This window comes from Fundulus heteroclitus, chromosome 10 (genome assembly GCF_011125445.2).
Source record: "Fundulus heteroclitus isolate FHET01 chromosome 10, MU-UCD_Fhet_4.1, whole genome shotgun sequence".
Lineage (NCBI taxonomy): Eukaryota > Metazoa > Chordata > Actinopteri > Cyprinodontiformes > Fundulidae > Fundulus > Fundulus heteroclitus.
Window position 1 is genome coordinate 19,001,800 of NC_046370.1, and position 17,695 is coordinate 19,019,494.

Here is a 17,695-nt window from a genome sequence, read left to right on the forward strand (position 1 = left end):
TCAATTCTTGATTTTCAGATAAATTATAGGAAATCTTAAATTGAAATCTTTAATTCTGCCACGGCTGAACAAAAACCTTGTGTCTCCAACACTTTTCTGGAAATGAGGAAAAAAAGAGTCTTTCTTCAAAACTTGAATTTCTTCTCTATGCTGCTTGCATATTTTTCAATACAGCCTCAAACAAATATTAAATGTGATCAGTAGAGTATATTTTCTCTATAAATATAAATGGAGGTACGAGGTTTTCCCCTGACAGCAAAGATTGGAAATTTTTATTTCACTTTCACAAGTTGGCCTGTTTTACAAGTATGTTTTAAACAGTATTACAATTTTATAAGTTTATTCTATGTTATTGGGTCACTGTTTACCGCAAGATTACATAAAATCCTCCCTTTGTGGGAACATTTTAGATTGACATTGGAAAATATCTAAGAGAAGTTGGAAAGACATCAGCAAGTCGGATAACACAAGAAAATGTACACTGATAAGGCATAACATTATGACCAGCTCTTTAATGGTGTGTTGGTTCCTCTTATGTAACTAAACCTAACTTGCCAGAATATAGACTCCACTAGACCACTGGAGGTATGCTGTGGCGTCTGGCACCGAGATGCTGGAAAAGTTGTGAGGTGAAGCCTCTGTGGATCGGACTTGTTTGTTAAAGCCAGCTGCCACAGTATTTGTGGCCCTCAAACCCTTCCTGAACCATTTTTGCTTTGTGGCAGAGCGCATCACCCTGCTGGAAGAACACCACTTCCATTTAAAATAGCATTAAACTAAATATTTAAATGGGCTGAAACTGGACAGGGTCACCAGATCCTTTTCAAAAAATAATTTCCAGACAAGTCCAAATGCAGCCGCACTGAAAACACGCCCCTGCCCTGGTTTTATCCTCTCAAAGCTGGCCGCCGTTGAGCTACGTGTTTTGCTCATGTATTTATTTGTTTCGTCTCCAGCAGATTCTCATCTTGTTTAAATCTAACTTTTCCTTCTTGTCCGACTGCTCTGGTTCCCTCGACTTTCAGCCGTATGAGGGGCAAGGTTCTCTATCATTCAAAGTGTCAGAGGGCGCTTTTAGGGTAAGCAGGATTTCCCGTGATGAAGAACCTCTTCTCCTCCCCGTCTCATCCCTCCGCCCCCTCTGCCATCTCACCTAAACATGGAGCCGCTGAAGACCTTTATTTACAAGTTGATGCTGCCAGTAGAAGCAGATTTTAGGTTTGGTTTCTCTGCTCTTTGGCTGCATCGCTCAGTTTATTTTTATTTATGTCTCCTGCAGCACTGTTCACCCCTATTGGCACCCCTGGTAAAGATTATTATTATTATTATTATTATTATTATTATTATTATTATTATTATTATTATTATTATTATTATTATTTCACAAATCACTTGTTTCATACTTATTGGCATAATTCATCTAATTTATATACCTCAAAGTGAAGTATTTGTTTATTTCTGGAACATTTATTACTTTTGATAATTATTTTGTAATTGATGACTCGTCCTCATTTCTCTTAGCCACTCTTCAAAATGGGAAAGGCTAACAAACATCCCATTCCAAACTATGTTAAAATGGCCACCAAAAAAAAAAAAAAACTGCTCACCTAATCTAAAGTCAGGGCAGTAGTTACGATTAAAACAATGAAGTGGGACAAATGAGGCTGGATGAGGACCAGTTAAATAATTAAAATGTTAATTTTAATCTGTACCTGCTAAACAACAGCAAAAAAACAAAAAAAAACATGATGTATTCTAATCAAACTAACAAAGTAGTCTGAGTTTTGTAGAAGATGGATGTATTAATCATTCTAAATCCAAAACATAAAGGTCTCACACGTTTGCCTTCTTAAAAAAAAAACGGTTTCATTGTTTTTACAGTCAAATTTGAGTCAAATAAAACTTTTAACTTTCGTAAAATATACATTTCTGAGTTGAAATCTCCCCCTAAAGAAGTTGTGCCCATCTGCATTAACCGATAAGGGTTTGCCCTCCTTTAAGGGCATTTATTTCCTCAGGTCCACACAGCTTTATTCCAAGGGCATCAAATGGCCTCTGAGCAACACTTTAAACAGACCTGATCTAGACCGATTGTACTAGGAGTACTAGATGATTTCAACCTAGCTGATTTTCCACATCTTTACCAGGGCTGCCAGTGAGGGTGGAAGAGGCTGCATCACCGTTGCATATCCAACTGCTTACATTAAACCCATTGTGTCGACATTTGCATGGGGGCTGAGAGTGGTGCATGTCATATACTGGGCGACTTATAAAGGGCCAATGCATTTCCACCAATAGGAATCCTGCACCTTCCCTTCTTGCAGTCTCAATATTCACAACCGCAGCCAACCCCCTGACACTCACTACACTGTTAATGTGTCCTGTAGACGCGCTTCCTGTCTGTGGCGGTTCTTATTTGTTACACTGCATTATTCTCACATACAGATGAGGGAAAGCAGTTTTTCCTTCAGCTTGATCTCGGCTTGTTGTGAAAGGTTGAACACCAAGCTTCAGCCGTGTGTTCATTGTTGAGTGGATAATTCTGTAATTTATTTAGATTTGTAATTTCTGTTTCGTTTCACTCATCCTCGGTGATATGAAACACTACTGATGGTCACAGTTTGTCGTTTAGTCGCAGCTTATCTAGTTTTTACTGGTGAAGCACATTTCCAAAGTAAGATTGCTCATATTTCAACTTTTTACTTCTAACAATAAATACTGAAGCTCTTTGAATTGTAGAGAATGATGGTTGCACGGCAAAGTATTTCAAGTTATTATGAATTAGAAAAAAGAAATTGGAAACCCTGAGACTAAAAGTCCAAATGTGTCCAATACTAGAACTTAGCTCAGGCTTTCTGGTAATAATAATAAATCCACTTTTAGTCTGCATCAAAGTTAGGTCAGCATTAAATGGCTTTACTTTAAGCTTTTGCAGTTTTTCCTCCCAAAATTAAAGATGTGTTTCCTCTGGTTACAATAACTGTTTCCAGGACAGACCTACAGGCTGGGATCGAGAACATCTCTGCTCATCTAAGACTGAAACAGAAGTAGAAGTAAAGTTGACCAAATTTAACTGAGCTATGGTCACCTGCTGTCTCCTTCATCAGCACACGTTCTTGCAGGATATGGCAGGATCGTGTTTTTTTTAATTTGCAAATGGTAGAGGAAGCTTAAAATCATAGTGCTGCTTCATGAAAATGTCTACAGAGAAGGCTAAAACTATACTCTCTTAGTTTATTTGATTCTACGTTCAATTTCTCATTTTCAGCGTGTGACCAAAAAAAAGCACCATTTGAAAGTAAAATTAATTAATATAAAATTAAATCTAAGCTTTTTTTTATTATTATTATTGTTTCAGTAATTTCATCGGAAAATTGAAATCAAATAATTTTATTTTGTTACATGTTGAATGGTAAATTTCAGGGGTTTATTTTTCGTTAATCTTCACATATATGGCATACAGCTAAAAACCCAATATCAAGTTTCTGAAAATGATTGGAACGTTTAAATTGACCGTACAAGGTTCACCCTCCACCAACCAGGAGGGTTCGCCACAAAGATGTATAAAAAAATGCAGACCAGATTAGTTCAGTGCCACAAGTGGCTCCCCGGCGGCACTTTGGAGACCAATAAATAACAATTTATTGGTCTTATCTAATAATTTCATATGTCGAGATGGCGCTGAGCAAGCTGACACAACATTCCCTGATGTGAGAGGAGCATGTTGCTACGTATAATTATGAAATAACGCATCCTTCCCGAGCTTTTTTGTTTCTTTAGTCATTCATCCTACAAACCCCCCCGTTTGGACCTGTGATGACCCTTTATTGTGTTTCGACATTGATCAGGATGATCTGTTTTAGGTTTCTTTAAATCACATGTCCCCCTCTGTCTGCTCTGCCAGATTCCCTCTGCAACTTGGACATCCCCTTCATCAGCATGGAGCTGGACAGCATCTTAGAGTTGACCTACATCTCCCCCTTCAGGAACTCACTGACACTTTTGGAGTCGCCCAAAAGCAAAGCGGACTCGGAGGAGGAGTCCGAAAGCACAGTCCTATGACCCCCGCCAGGCTTCCAGCGACCCGGCACCACCGCCGCTGCACCACCGATCCTCTCCCGTTCGTCACCCAACGCCTCGGTCCCCTGAGCCTGGACGGCCGCTCTCGTTGCCAGACCTCACCTTTCCCGGATCCAGTCGAGCCGACGAGTAAAAACAAGCGCCTCAGCACAAGAAGCTTTCCGTTTCATCCACCATTTTGCATTTTTCAATTGCATTTGCTGGATTATTTTCATATATATTTTTTTTTTTTTATGTTTTCTATTTGTTTTGCCTTATTTGATTCACATGCAATATTGCCTTTAACGCCACGCAGGAGGCTGCCCGGATCCTGGAGGAATGAGAGTTTCTCACTGCTGTTGCTGCTGCTGCTGCGTAATGAGTGAAACTGAGAAGAAGCGACATCGCTGCTTGTTTCCTGATTTATTTTCCCCTTCGCTCCTCTCGCTCCTCGGGGGGGGGGGTGTCCGTCTGAAATGCGTCAGTCGTGGATGTGTTGGCCCCAGATTTCTGTGCTGCCTGGGCATTCACTGTGAGTGTCAGTATGTATGTGTGTGTGTGTGTGGGTGGGTTTTGCTAGTGTTTAGGTTGTACTACATGATGTTGCACTGGTGTTGTGGAGCAAAAGCAGGAATGCATTATTTTAGACATGTAGGGAATTACCTTTGAGGTGATAACGAAGTTAAAAGCTCAAACGTGCTTTTATTTTATTTTAAAGTGACATTCGGTAAGAACATCAGGCACTGGATATTTATTATTTATATACAGTATATTTTCAGAGTCTATGAGATATTCACAACAGATATCCAGTCAGATCGTATTTTGTATGAAGAGGAGAGTTATATAGAGAACATTTTCACTTATAATCGATGCAGCCGGGTAGCTCTGAAATATATGAAATGCATGCATACTGTAGTTTGGGAAATAATCTAGCAGTTCAGACTCTGAGATAATTATGGCAGTAAGCAAAAGCTGTGGGACCTTTTTAGAGTTCATTGTCAGGTCTGGAGAAGGTTTACGACGATAAGAACGTGCAGGATTGGTATCTTCATTGTGGAAGAAGCACCCCACTACCGGGTGTCAGTGGATTCTGCAGGGTCTCTGTGACCTTGTCAGATGTGACTTTCAAGAAAATGGAAATAAAACTGTGTTTTCAGCATTTTTTACAACTACAAATCTAATCTATCTCATTTGTATTCAGCCCCCCCCCCCCTCCCCCTTTAGTCTGATACCATCAAAAGTCACCTTAGAAGTCAGTCAGTTAGCAATCAGAGTAACCAAATTTAATCTAAACTCAGCATTATTCCAGCTCTTCTGTGTCTGGCCTGTTTCTGGAGTTTTGTTAGTGAACATTAGCGAGCAAACAGCACCACAAAGCAGCGGACGGGTTACATCCTGCTGCCTTCATGGAAAAGTGGCACAAAGAAAGGCATGACGAGACCAGTTTGCAGAGGGTCAGCTGTGCTGTGGTCAGATGACACCTAAACCTTTTCTTTCAAAACGCTGTGCGAGTTGGAAATCTGACACTGGCGCATGTCCTTGAACACACCATTCCTAGTGTGGTGATAGCATCATGCTGTGCTTCAGATGCGTCAGATCTGCTGGGAAGGCGGGTGGAGTTAAATACAGGACTACGGTGGAAGGGTTTAGATCAAAGTATATCTCCGTGTTGGAATGGCCTAGTCAAAGTCCAGACCAAAATCCAATGGAGAATTTGTGCAAGACTTGAAAGTTGGTCTTCAAAGACACTCTCCATCCAGTCTTAGCTTGAGCCATTTTGCAAAGACGAATGGCCAAAAATCTCTAGGCGTCTAAAGCTGGTATAGACATATCCTAAAATCGTGAAATTTCAGTAAAAGGTTGTTCTTAAAACTTGGGTGAAACTGGATACTAAAGCATGCTTTCGATTCTACAATTTTTTTAAGTCGTAAAATGTTTTAGATCCCTGAATCATTTTGCAGTTATGTGCTATAAATGCTTTTGCACAGCATTGTGCATGATTATCTTTACTGCGAGACATTTTCCTGATTCGCCACGATCAAGTCAAGTTCTGACAGGTCAAGTACCTCATGGTAGACAACGATGGGGGTCTAAAGGATGAAGACGGCTTAACTGGTTCCACAGAAAGACAGCACAGATCTCTTTAGTGAGTGAGCTGCATCATCACATCATTTAAAACACGTGTGCGCCGTGAATGTTCATCCTCCGTCTGGTGGAAACTGCAAAAAGAGGCAGCTTAGTACTGGAAATTGTGTTGCACAATGATCAAGCAGTCTACTGTCATATCATAACCCAGGAAAAAGATCTGTAACACCACCAGAAGGAAAACGTGCTCTATTTTTTTTTATAAATAAGCACTTTTTTGTTTCATCACAGTGCCGCTACATCTGCAGTTACGGTTTATAGGAAACTCTGAGGATGCTGATATTTATGGTTTTTACTGGCGATCCAGAGGCAAGTGCAAAGATATCTGTATATTTCTTTATTTTGCTGAGAGTATTTATAGATATATATCTGAGTATGGTTTACTTGGTGTAAGGAACTGTGATATTTCTTATTTTTTTCCTTTTTCTTTTGTGCGTCTGAGGATTTAAAAAGAGAAATCAAGTATTCAGACACAGGGCCAGATTTTTTGTCTGCTGCCGCATTAAAACTTGAAAGTCCGTCAAACTGATGTTACGAGGTTGGCGTCGGAACAGCAGCAGTTTGCTACATGCCTTGCAGAGGGTTTTGTTTGTGACCTATCCGACCTGTAGGACCTTCAGTTTTTGTCCCCAGAACGTCCACTGTGCTCCTCTGTCGTTGTCTGTGTGTGTGTGTGTGTGGGGGGGGGGGGGAGAAATCGCTCGCAGGTACTTTGTAAAAATCAAAGCGTCTGTACATATTCGCTCTGTATATACCGACAACAGGAAGAGTCAAATATATCAAAAAATCTATTCACAGATAATGAAAACTGAACATGCTGTACATATGTTGTTATAACGTTGGTGGTCGTAGCACAATAACGTCCCATTCACGCGTCGGATGAAGTACGGCCGGCTCTGCTTTTCTACATGAAGACGTAGCGCTTGTGCTGACTTCCTGGCCTCTCTCAGTCCCGTTTTTAGCTTTTTTTAGGTAGGAAAGGAGACAGTAGTGCACCTGTTTTTTTGTCTATAGCTGCTTAGACTGACATGTCACTGCAGCTACATGATGCCGCATCATATTTAACTGGACACTCAAAATCTTTTGGGCATCGTCTGACATTTATTACAACTTAGTTTCATGCGTTTGACCGTGTGAACGTGTGTATTTTACAATTTATTCCCTATTTGACAGCAGAACCTGCAGCTGCGATGGTAATGTTTGCTCATGGCATCTAGCAGTAAAAACTGTCTGATAGTGTAGTGCTACAATATGCTTTTTTTCATTTTACTGATAAAGGGAGTCCAGTTGGTTGAAAGAGACAAAGGCGGTTTGATATGTTTTCATAAATCCACCGGTGAAGAGGAGATGCAAAGTGAAACACGGAAATTTATAAATCTACTGAAACATCTCCCGAAATCATCACGCAAAGGTTAATTTATTTCAGTAGTTTAATTTAGAGTCATTACACACAGAGGGATATAATTCAAGCTTTTACATCTCTTGATATTTGTGATCCTGGCTTACTGTTAATGAAAACCACACATTATTTTTCTCAGATAATTAAAATATAGCAAAAGACGATTAAAAAGGCTTTAACAGGGTTAATGATAGGAATGTGACAGGTGTAGCCCATGTTCTGGATATACTATATACTGTATGTGCCAGCTCTTGAAGCTCTCACTCCAGTTGCAGTCTAACTCTCGTGCACCCTTTTCCACCACACTTTTTTCTTCCACTCAACTTTCCACGAACATGCTTGTCTATGGCTGTCTGCATACAACCAGCTTTTTTTTTTCTATTTTGAAGCACTGACCTTTTGTGGACAGTCGTCCAGCAAGAGTCAATGATCTTTTTGCTGGACAACTGTCAAGTCAGCAGTTTTCTTAATGATTGTGTGAGCCATAATATAGCATATAGTAAAAATATACTCCTGTATGCATATTCTGCATCAAAAATATTTATTTATTATTTTTATTAGTTGAATTTACTGAGAAAATGAGTTTTGGGTCTTCATTAGCAGTGAGCCATAATCATAAGAATCAATCTACATGTGAGTTTCCCTTTTCAAACGGAGTTAAGGAAATAAATGACATTTTAAATTATTACATTTCTCTTTATTGAACTGTACCCTTAGAGGACATTGGTATATTCACACGTCTGTTTGCATGGTTTTTTCTAAAGTGTTTACAACCCCAGCTTTTGTTTTAACTCTCCAGTTATGGTAAATCTTTGTTATGAAACATCTTCAAATCTGCTGTCAGATCAGTCAGCTGGATCCTCCAGATGAATTTGCGTAAAATAAAGCATTAATTAAGTAGTTTGCATTATAATTAGGAGGACTTGTAAACACTTAGCTGCCGTTGTACTTGGGCTGAGCTCAGTGCCGTGTCCCCTCTCTGTGTTGATCCCTGAGCACCAGCGATTCATCTGTGTGTTTTTCGCGAAATGATTTCACCTCAAACTTCACATCCCAGAAAGTTTCTAGCATCGCTGCTTTTTGAGCACCGACATATAAAGCCTTTTTCTACACAAACAGGTGGAATGTACTTACAATATTCACCTCAAAGGTCGCGACGGAGGCAGGTGTGTGTGTGTGAGTCGTCCGCATAAGTTCATGCATTAGAGACTGGGTGGGTGTATTATGAGCAGTTTTGTGGGATTAAAGTCAACATTGTCTGTTGTGCATTTCTGCAGCATGCATTTTCACCATGCCTATGAAATATGTCTTATATTTGGTCCTATCTAAATGTGCTTGTATTTATATTTTTTGAGAGAAAAGATCAAGCTTTGCAGGAGGTAAGAATCAGAGCTGCCCTTTACCATTTTTTTTTTTATTTTTTTTTTGGCAAAACTCATAAGTTCTGCTCCACTATTGTCGTGCAAAAGTAGATCCGCTTAAACCAGAGACCAACATCCTGATAAAGAACCCTGTTTAGTAAACTTCTGGACTTTAATCTACTGGAGCACTGTATATCCTAGAATTATCCAGTTTAGTGTGTAGACTACACTGTGGTGCATGCAGTCATTGCAGCCAAAATATTCACCGTTTTTCTTTTGTTTCATTCTGCAAAAGTCCAAGTAATAAGTTAGTTCAATCTTTGTGTTAAAGTGATGCTGTTGACTCTCAACATTTGGAAAAAAAAAAGAAAAGGAAATGACATTTCTTTGAAAAACTTATTTTATCTCTTGGCCACCAAGTGGAATTCTGTGTAAGGTGGGGGAAAAAAAGAATAATCATCCGAATGTTGAAACTATTAAACATGTTTTTATATCATTCTGAACTCCTTTGCTTTTGTCGCAAACGTCGTCTACATCTAATTTAAAGTTGCTGGTTTCTGGCACAGACCTATAGCTTTCAAACAGAGTCCCTAAAACATCTGTAATAGTGACTCACTTTAAAAGGTTAATATCAGTACCCCTGACAGTGAAGCCTCCCACCAAGCGATGCTGCTCCAACTGTGCACAACAGTCAGCTCAGTGTTTTCATGTTTGAAAACCTCGCAATGACTTAACAGCTCAGTCTTTGTCTAACTTTTCTCCAGAGCACCTCTAGATTGTCCATTTGGGCAGCTATAAATTCCCCTCAAGTTAGAAGGTTTCAATCAGGGAACCGTGTTGATGATCTTCAAACTTGCCTCAATGTGGACAGTGATGTTAGTACTTCAGCCGTTTCCAGCCCTTGCATGTTTATATTTGAGTGGAATACAGAAAATGCACAATGAAGCAAAATGTTTGCTCCTAAAATTAAAACAGTTGTATGTTTTTATAGTCATCCCAACCTGCAAAAAGTACAGTGCAGATTTATTTTTATAAAGCCCAAAATAATCTAATATTAATGGCTAGTAAGGCAGCATGGAAACTTCTCACTGAACCTGTGCATTGTCAAAAAACCTTTGGCAATAGAGGAAAGTTAACGCATGTTAGACTGGAAGTAGATCATGGAAAATAAAGCTGCAACATTTCACATTTTGTTCCAAGGGATTTATTACAAAGAATCCTTCAGTCACATCTTATCTAAATGTAAACTGGCAGAATATCGACAGTCAGTCATGATAAATTACGTTTTCCTCCAGTAAAAATGTTCACCTTAGTTGCTTTATTGTAGAATATAATTTAGAGATGCAACAATACGTTTGGACTAATCTGTTCCCTGCATCTCATCTGTAAGACAAAAAGTCACATTGAGATCAATACTTTTACTTTAGAAATATTATAAAAATCAATATTACGTGTTTGTTTAAATTGATTATGGCTTTAATTTCTTGCAAAAAAAAAAAAAAAAAAAGCTATGCAGAATTGAAAGTTAGAGTACTCCCTCACCGGATGTGTGTTTGTTACATTTATTATAGGGTTTCTACGAATTCAGTTTTCAATATGTTCTCCATCTTTGTTCGCCTACTTTTAAATACTATTATCCGCTATTAACTAGATTTCTTTATGGTGCTCAGGCAGATGCATGGACAGATGGATGGACGCTCTAGAAGAAATATCTTAGGTTGACTTGTCCTGTTAAGCAAGAACAACAAAGAACAATGTGATCATGCATCCTTTTTCAAGATTTGGCCATACTTTACAGATAATCATATGGTTTTCACAGAAATAATAATATAATAAAGAATAACATTGTTAACTATTAGGGTGGATTGTATTCTGAGACTGAGAGCTAAGTTCCTTTTACCATATTCAGGGTTGATGTTTAAGGGGTTGTGGTACATCTGATGGTACTGCTGAGGACTTAAGAGTTCATCGCGACCCAAAAGCATCTCCAAAATCACTGCAGGGATTAAAATCTCTTGATTCTCATCCAAGACGGATCCAGGAAAAGCCTGCAGACACAATTATACAGTCACGACTTTATAGTTCCGTGCAAAAGTATTCATAGCCCTTAAACTGTATCACATTTTACGATGGTACAATCGGGTAACTCTGGAGGAGCTGCAGCGATCCACTGCTCAGGATTGAGAATCTGTCCCAAGAATGGGTATTTGTTATTTTTTCCTAAATCTGCCCTTTGTGGAACAATGGCTGAAAGAAAGCAGTAAGAAGCACAGGCACAGCTGAGGATGTGTCGGGGTGGAGCTAAGTAACACAATGGACAAATATTTAACTCCATCCACTTCATCAATTAAGGTAAAAGCCAAATCAGCAAAAATTAGCAAGTATGACAACAGCTACATCAAGTTTGGCTTTATCAAGAATGGGGATCTAATCTTGACTAAATCTGTAATATCGTATATATATATATATATATATATATATATATCTCAAAACATACATAATTCCTAATGTGTTTAACAGTACAAAAGGCTGTTTAAAAATACTATCAGCTTGAGGAACCAAAAGGGGTGCTTGGAAAATTTTAACACTGCTAAGGGGACCCTGGCCACGAAAAGTTTGAGAACCCCTGCTCTAGTGAATTGAGACCAAGGTGAACCTTTTTGGCCATCGTGCCAAATGTTAATTGTGGCTTTAAACTAAAGCTGCATATCTCTCCCTCATGATGGTGGGAGAGTCATGCTGTGGACATGCTTTTCTTAAAGAGAGACAGGGAAGCTGGTCAAAGTTGATAGATAGAAAGATGGATGAGATAAATAAAAAAATGGGTAAATATTGGAAGAAACCCATTGGAAGCTGTAGAAAACTTGAAACTGAGACAAATTTTCACCTCTCAACAGGACAATGACCATAAACATTCAGCAAGAGCTACAAAGATAGTATAAATCAAAATATATGATTGTGTTAGAATGGCCTAGCTGTGTTTCACACTGAGCCTGGTTCTGCTGGAGGTTTCTTCCTGTTAAACAGAAGATTTCCTCTCCACTGTTGCCACATGCATGCTTGGTACGAGGGATTGCTGCAAAGTCAACAACACAATGCAAGAGACTATCCGTTGTTGCTACATGCTAATCCTGGAGGAGTGAATGGTGCAAGTCAATGACTCGGTGCAATCTACTGGGTTTCCTTAGATAGAAAACTTTTTAACCAATCTGTCTGTATGATTGAATTGACTTTGTAAACTACCCCGAGATGAGTTGTGCAGTGGTGATACATATAAATAAAAATTGACTTGAATTGAGTTGATGGATGCTCTTCATCCAATCTGAGTTTGAGGTATTTTGCAAGGAATTGTGGCTGTAATGTAAATAAATGTGAAAAACATTTTCACATTTATATACATCCTTATCCTCATATTAACATGATTTTCTATTGGTCAAAAAGACGCCCCACAGAGACAATCAGAAGACAAATTACTAACCTTATCAATGGTTTCTACATGCGGAACCAGGTTCTGCAGTGATGTCAGGACACTGCAAACCAAACTCTCTATGCTGTCCTCATCTTCGTCAAGCATCCTGACCAAAGGGTTCCCATCATCCGGACCTGCATTCATCACCTACAGGATGACAAGCGGCTTCAAAACTACACCCAGAAAGGTGACAAACGAAAGGAAACACCTGACAGTATCAATAGAAATACGTCTGAACTCACCCGCAAACACAAGTCGGGGACCACATTTATCGCTATATTTACTGTAACATCTGCAGGAACCTCACATCTGTGTTACTTCCAGGAATACATGTAAACGCCTCACCTCGTACCGCCACTGCTGGAACTGCCTGCCTTCCAGATTATGGCCCACGAAAACAACCTTAGCTTCCAGCTGGGTACTGTAACGAGAGTTCGTAGGCCTTTATTGCAGCTCACGCTGCTCTGGATTACCTTCTGCAGCTCGGTTGGTTTTTCCAAACTGTGACAGCAACAAGACCGTTTAAACTGTCCAACATCCTTTGAGCAGCTGTAATAAAACATCAAGGACTTTGAGGATGTTCAAAACCATTCTAGCAGCTCAGCTAATGGGGAAATGACTAGGGCTGGGTATCATCTAGGATGAGCCGATTCGATACGATTCTCGATACACAGCTCACGATACGATACGATTCTCGATACATGGCTCAGCTTGCTTTGATTCCAATATCGATATTTATTACTTTGAATTAATGCTCAGTGATTCAATCACCAAAATCAGCCAAATATTATGTTTATGTTCTATTTATTGATCACAGACATATTAACAGGAAAATAAAGTGCATTTGCTTCAATGCATTTAACGTGTCACAGAAACCAAAAATGTGCCCAAACATCTGATTTTAGGGACAAAGGAGCTTCTAAAATCTTGTCAGCCGTTCCACAAATTCGTCTCACTTGCTCTCCTTCGCTGTGAACTGTAATGGTTGCGCTGTAATAACGCCCCCTAGAGGTTGGGAGGTATATCGATATTGAAAGCCAGAATATCGATATTAAATCGTTTTTAAAAATATCGATATTAATCTTTATATCGATTTTTATGCACAGCCCTAGAAATCACGCTGGCTGCTCGGTCAGCTTCCATTTAGCTCCAGAACTCTTCGGTCATTCAATTTAGCCGATTCCTTCACTTTCTGTGGGAACCCTTTGCTGCTAAATTACTGTAAATACTGTGAGGACTGAAATACAGCTTGGACATTTTATACCCCACGGTATGAACTGAGCGGATTTTGAGTCGCTTTGTTGTGGCAGCGCTTCGTGGGGTGTTTTTTTTTTATCATTTAACTGAAAAATGAAAGAGTCTTTAGCATCAGCCAAACAGCCACTAACAGAAGTTCATTGCAAAAGTATTCATCAACTAAAATCCATAAATTGCCTCTGGAGGTCTCCTAATTAGTAGATGGAGTCGTGCTGGGTGTGATTTAATCTCAGCGTTAATTCAGCTGCTCTCCGAAGGCCTCGGAGGAAAAAGCAGAAAATGACTCCAAACCTAAACCTTAAGTAACCATTTGACTGCATCCGCATGTTGCAGGTACTATAATATTATCTTTAAATCAACAACAAGAAAAGATGAGCAATAAATACGAAGCACAGTTCCTAAATGTGTGATATGTTCTATTCATGGTTAGAGAAGGGTTGATTACCAGTCTGGTTGTTGCTGCATGGCTTGGAAGTCTTTCAAAAAACAATTCAACATGTGTTCAGAAGCCTGTAAGAAAAACACAAAGCCGGCTATGCGTACTGATCTGACAAAACAGCCTGTACATTTTATTGGAGAATTTCCACGGAGCAGAATTTACCTCGATGACGTGCAGCAGACAGGTGGGATACATCAGCAGCAGCCCAGTGATTCCCTGATCCCACATGTGCTGTTTGCTTAAGTGAACGTTGAAGTTTTCATAGCTAGCTGCTCGGAAACAAACAAACAAACGCAGCAGTTTATGAGTCCGCCTGTTGCCTGGGCTCGACATGAAATCCAGCTTCTGTTATAAACACGCAGCTCCGCTCTGATTCCAGCTATTATCGTTGGCTTTCTATTCCAATAACTGCAGAGGAATCCCTTCAGCAGCGCTCATAAAAAAAAAAAAAAAAAACGGTCATTTACACCAGGGGTGTCCAAACTTTTGGCATGTGGGCCAAAATTCTGAGGTCAAAAGTACTCAAGGGCCAAAAAAAATTATAATATCGATAGAAAATAACCCAAAAATGATGTTGTGATTCTTTTACCCGCTTTACAAAATATGACGATTTCAATTAAACTAATTATTCCAATTTTCTGAAGGAAAAGGATGTTAAATCACTGTAGATCCAAAGTTAAAAAAGGGTTTTGCACATTTTCTTTATGTTAGAAAATCAATAGACTTGACTGAAAATAAAAATGTAATGAATTATTTTTGGTCTCACAATATGGCAACAGGTTTTTGGCCGGTGATTATTTTAAAACAATTGTTTTATTTAGCTAATTTTAATAAATTATTTGATGAAAAAAAAAAACAACGCTTTAAATGCACACAAATGTGCATCTAAGTTAAAGTCCTCAGACAGATGTGGTTGTATTTTCTATGAAATTAAATAGAATGTAAAAAGTTTGGTTATTAAAACATGAATATATTGTGTTGTACCAAATGTTTTCAGTTGTAAGATCTTAACCTGTCTACATTAATTTTAGCCTAATAGAAATAAAATGTTTCCATCTCCATTAGACCAAATGCTGTTGGGGGGCCACACAAAATGTGTCTAGGGGCCACAAATGGCCCCCGGGCCGCACTTTGGACACGCCTGATTTACACAAAGAGGTGTGAATGGTGTGAAAACGCTCAGACGGTGGAGGCAAAAACAGATTTTTACTACGTTTGTGCACAAAAATATGTCCCCTTGTGTTTTTCTGTGCAAACAATAATGCAGGGCTATTTATTTGTCATATCACAAGGAATGCTGTCACATTATCAGTCCCCCGTAAGGGAAAACTGAATTAAATTGGTATCAGATAATTAAAGTGTCAGACTCTATAGCTGTAAGGTAACTGCTGGCTGACCTCCCAGTTCAGTTCTATCAGCAGGATCGCAGGGGAGTCGGGCAACCATTATCAGCTGCTGCAGCACAACCTTCTGTGGAGAAAAAAGGAGAGGGGTCTTCAATCGTCAGCCTGTGTTACCTGACAGCATCAGTATTACGCATGTTTTGACCTTTTTGCCGGTAGAAAAGCAGTTTTGTTTAATAAATCCCCTAAATAATCTCAAACTGTATACAAACCACATCTTCATCCATCTTTTTATGCTTTAGTGCCATCATCTGGTAAATTAAACTACTCCCAGTCTCCTCATCGGTTTCTTCTGCCTTCATTTTCTCCATCTCTTGTGTTTCCATCCTCATCTCCGTCTGAGTTTCGCTGAAGTAGCGACAGGGAGGTTAAGGTCCCACTGGGCTGTTTGTTGTGGCTCTTTCAGGAGCTTACACCCTGGAAACCAATTGTTCTTCAGGTCCTATAAAACCAGGCCCGCAGCTTCTTTTTTTTGTGATTGTTTCTCGCCTCATTCAAGAGGATAACCTTGTGGTGTAAGTACTGAAGGTGAAAAAGAGGAGGAGCTGGCTATTCACAACCAAATACCACAAGCACATGTTTTCTAAAGGCCTCAGAGAGAACATTAGAGAACAAACGGCATCATGAGGCCAAGAAAAACAGCAGAAAGGTCTGAGTTCAAGTTACAGTGAGATGTAAAAAGACAGCATTTGAACATCCATCGTATGAAAATGGCAGAACTGTAAAATCTGCCACGATATTGCCTTCCACCTAAACTGGCAGGGAGAACCTTAATCAGAGAAGCACCTAAACGGCACACATACACAAGACATATATAAGAAATGTCCCTCCTTCAGTTTGATCAGTGTAAACTTGCCCCAATGTTATGTTGCATTTGCGCTCTGAGGTGGGCTCTGGGACTGAGAACAAATCGACCTGTGTTCCAGTTGCAATATGGAAAGCAGGAATTGCTATTTGTTGTGCGCAGAAGATGGGTACGTAGTAATGCGATTAGCACCACAAGTGGAAAAACAATCAGCACCTCTGTATTCAAACAACAACCCCTTGTTGCAAACTGGCCTAAAACCACATGTTGTATGTAAACCACCAGTGGTTATTGACTGTTTACTACATACTAACAATCATCTTGAAAGCATTTTATTGCCATCTAGTGGTCAGATGTGTCACATATTATGCATAATTTAGTGCATTTACATACTAAATACATACATTTATATCTATACAATGTGATGTTATCAGATACTCTAGCTCTACTTCAATTATCATAAATGTGTACGGCAAAACTACAACTATTTATTTCATAAATTAGTAAATAAGTATAGGCAGTGGGGGGACAGTCAGACACATTAACGTTGGAAAATAGTATGAGCCATCAGAACCATAAATGTACAAATAAACAGGTTATCAACTTCTACCAAGTCTGATAGATGCTGCAGCCATCTTGAACTGTGGTGGGGTATTAGAATGATGTGCAGGTCCTTTTTCATGCATTAAAGTAGGCTATTAAAGGAGCATGTTGGCAAATCGAGGTTATACAGTTGGCGACTGTGTCACTTTTGGGCTGGAGTTGTGATTTCCGAGGCAAATAGAACGCAGCATTTGCTTTCATCATGGCCGCGCCACTTCGTTAATTCAGCTAACTTTTAGCACAAACCTCAGTCATTCTGCCGTAAACCGCATCAAACATAGTTGATCTGTCTTCTTCCTCCTCCATGGCATTCCAAGAGTTTGAAGGGAAACTTTTACCTTCACACGCGTTACTCATGACGGTGGACGATGTCTATGCGCTTTCGGCGTTGCCAGGGCAACATGTACCGTCAACATACGCTTTCACGTCACGGCGCAAGCATATCAATGTTAATAATAATAATAATAATAATAATAATAATAATAATAATATATTTTATTGTTATTAATATAATATTAATAATAATAATACTAATAATAATAATAATAATAATAATAATAATAATAATAATAATAGTAATAATAATAATAATAATAATAATAATAATAATAATGATAATAATAATAATTGTATTTTTTGTTTATTTAATGGTTTGAAAATACAGCAACGTTACAGTTAAGATAGAACAAAAATTATAAAACTAATTTTGTAATTCTGATTTATTTAGGGTTGCAAACACATTGAAGCTGCTGTTT

The 17,695-nt window shown here is 38.9% G+C and overlaps 2 protein-coding genes across 7 annotated transcripts in view; one reads left to right on the forward strand and one right to left on the reverse strand.

Annotated features, from left to right (window-relative positions):
- Window positions 1–9,460, forward strand: part of LOC105936296 (rho GTPase-activating protein 44) — a 128,433-nt gene extending 118,973 nt beyond the window's left edge. For 4 of the 5 annotated variants that reach the window (XM_036142183.1, XM_036142185.1, XM_036142186.1 and 1 more), the window contains one exon: window positions 3,905–9,460. In XM_036142183.1, coding sequence (XP_035998076.1) covers window positions 3,905–4,062 — 158 coding nt within the window. In that variant the 3' untranslated portion in view covers window positions 4,063–9,460. Of the gene's footprint in view, window positions 1–1,025; window positions 1,080–3,904 lie in introns of all 5 variants that reach the window. The other variant, XM_036142184.1, reaches the window with a different exon arrangement.
- Window positions 9,461–10,144: 684 nt separating this feature from the next.
- tex47 (testis expressed 47) lies at window positions 10,145–17,342 on the reverse strand. Of its 2 annotated transcripts, none has more exons than XM_012876979.3 (8): window positions 17,187–17,342; window positions 15,527–15,599; window positions 14,292–14,398; window positions 14,136–14,200; window positions 12,779–12,854; window positions 12,443–12,580; window positions 10,865–11,012; window positions 10,145–10,692 (listed from the first exon to the last, which is right to left on the reverse strand). In XM_012876979.3, exons 1-8 carry the CDS (start codon window positions 17,295–17,297, stop codon window positions 10,664–10,666), a joined length of 747 nt encoding a protein of 248 aa, XP_012732433.2. In that variant the 5' UTR covers window positions 17,298–17,342; the 3' UTR covers window positions 10,145–10,663. The 2 variants fall into 2 exon arrangements, with proteins under 2 accessions (XP_012732433.2, XP_035998082.1); XM_036142189.1 differs by lacking the exon at window positions 17,187–17,342 and adding an exon at window positions 15,745–16,160.
- Window positions 17,343–17,695: the final 353 nt, after the last annotated feature.